The following is a 1,809-nucleotide window of genomic DNA, read 5'->3' on the forward strand; positions in this document are numbered from 1 at the left end:
TAAAAAAAAAGACATATACAATATGTATATTAATATGAGCAGCAGCAGTTACAGTGAAACTGATGAGGTGATCCTCTCTTTCCTCTGTTATAAACTCTGACATTTTGACCATTAAAGTGTGAAACAGGTGAGAGATTACGAGTTCTCCATCCGTGAGCTTCATATGAGACCTTCTATCAGCAGACTGACTGAGTGCAGGTGACCTGACAGGATCCTCTGGAGTCCAGACGCTGTCAGTCACTGTTTGTGTTTGTCACCTTCAGTCGGGTCAGCAGAGCGAGTCATCCTCCAGGTTCCTCAGAGGGAACGTCTCTGGCCTCAGAGATCCTCCGTCGCTTCAGACAGCTGCAGATGGATCACACCTGGACGGAGTCGCTGTACGCCACGCTGCAGTTCCCCGACAGGTAGGTAGAGGGAGCAGAGCTCATTCCAGAGGTTGGAGAGTGATGATGGAGAGCACACCTGTCTGTCTGTCTGCCTGTCTGTCTGCCTGTCTGTCTGCAGGTCTCAGAGGAGCTCTCTGTGGTTGGTGGACTCTGAAGGACTGATCTCTGAACAGATTTCCCTGAACCCGTCTGACTACTGTCCGTACAGCGCCACAGGAAGTACCACGGTGAGACAGACAGACAGGATGGGTTTGTCACCATGGTAACCATACAACCATACAATCTTTACCTGTCTCTCTCTCTCTCTGCAGGGGGGCGTGGTCTACGCCAACTACGGCCGCCCGGAAGATTTTAATTGGCTGAAGAGCTCGGGCGTGTCTGTGGTTGGCTGTGTGGTGGTGATGCGTGTCGGGGGCGGGGTCAGTTTTGCTGAGAAGGTCTGGTTGGCTGAGAGGAATGGTGGGGGAGGAGCTTTGATCTACCCCGACCCCGCTGACCTGCCGCAGGACCCCCGACGCCTCGGACTGAACATGCACACCGCCGTGTCCGAACATGTAACACACACACACACACACACACACACACACGTTCCATGTCTCGCTGCTCCCGACCAATGAGAATCTTAATCTGTGTCATCCAATCACAGGTCCATCTGGGGTCAGGTGACCCTTTCACCCCCGGCTTTCCCTCCTTCAATCACACTCAGTTCCCGTCCATCCAGTCCTCGGGCCTGCCCCTCATCCCAGCCCTCCCAATCAGTGCCACTGTGGCTGCCAAGCTGCTCAGGTGAGCCCCGCCCCCTCAGGTTACCTGCCCAGATGTTCTAGTGACCTCATTGAGTTTCTCTGTGTCTCAGCCAGCTGTCAGGTCCGTCCTGTCCTCCGTCATGGCGGGGTCGGTTGCCGTATGTGCGCTGTGTGGTCGGTCCGGAGTTCAGCTCCGGCCGCAGAGTCAAGATGTCGGTCCACAACGTGATGGCGCCGGTCCTGCTCAACAACATCTTCTCCTCTCTGGAGGGCCGGGTCGAGCCAGGTACTCACTGACTGGAGAGAGAGATTCACACTTTGTATGAGTGGATCAATAAAAACCACTTCATCTCTCCGTCAGACCAGTACATCATACTGGGAGCTCAGAGGGACTCGTTGAGTCCAGGAGCTGTGAAGTCTGGAGTTGGAACAGCAATCCTCCTGGAGCTGGCTCGAACGTTCTCCGCCATGGTGAAGAATGGTAAGACTCACCTGGATATACATACAGTACATATACATATATATATACATATCCATATACATATACATACTGTATACATACAGTATATATACAGTACAAGACACATTATATATATGTACTGTATATATATGTAAACTATGGTTGGAATGATGGCAGTAGTTTTGTCAGTGTTAGTATGTGAGGCAGTAACAGGACA

At 51.9% G+C, this 1,809-nt stretch overlaps 1 protein-coding gene across 1 annotated transcript; it reads left to right on the plus strand.

Annotated features, from left to right (window-relative positions):
• Positions 1 to 263: 263 nt before the first annotated feature.
• tfr2 (transferrin receptor 2) lies at positions 264 to 1,613 on the plus strand (the record flags this gene model as incomplete). The annotated part of the gene is given in 6 exon segments (XM_035675882.1): positions 264 to 404; positions 505 to 613; positions 698 to 940; positions 1,033 to 1,172; positions 1,243 to 1,418; positions 1,494 to 1,613. Coding segments are annotated over 6 exon segments (929 nt in total), but the record flags the coding sequence as incomplete, so codon positions are not given.
• Positions 1,614 to 1,809: the final 196 nt, after the last annotated feature.

This window comes from Morone saxatilis, unplaced genomic scaffold (genome assembly GCF_004916995.1).
Source record: "Morone saxatilis isolate NCDOM2014 unplaced genomic scaffold, NCSU_SB_2.0 Contig425, whole genome shotgun sequence".
Classification (NCBI taxonomy): Eukaryota; Metazoa; Chordata; class Actinopteri; family Moronidae; genus Morone; species Morone saxatilis.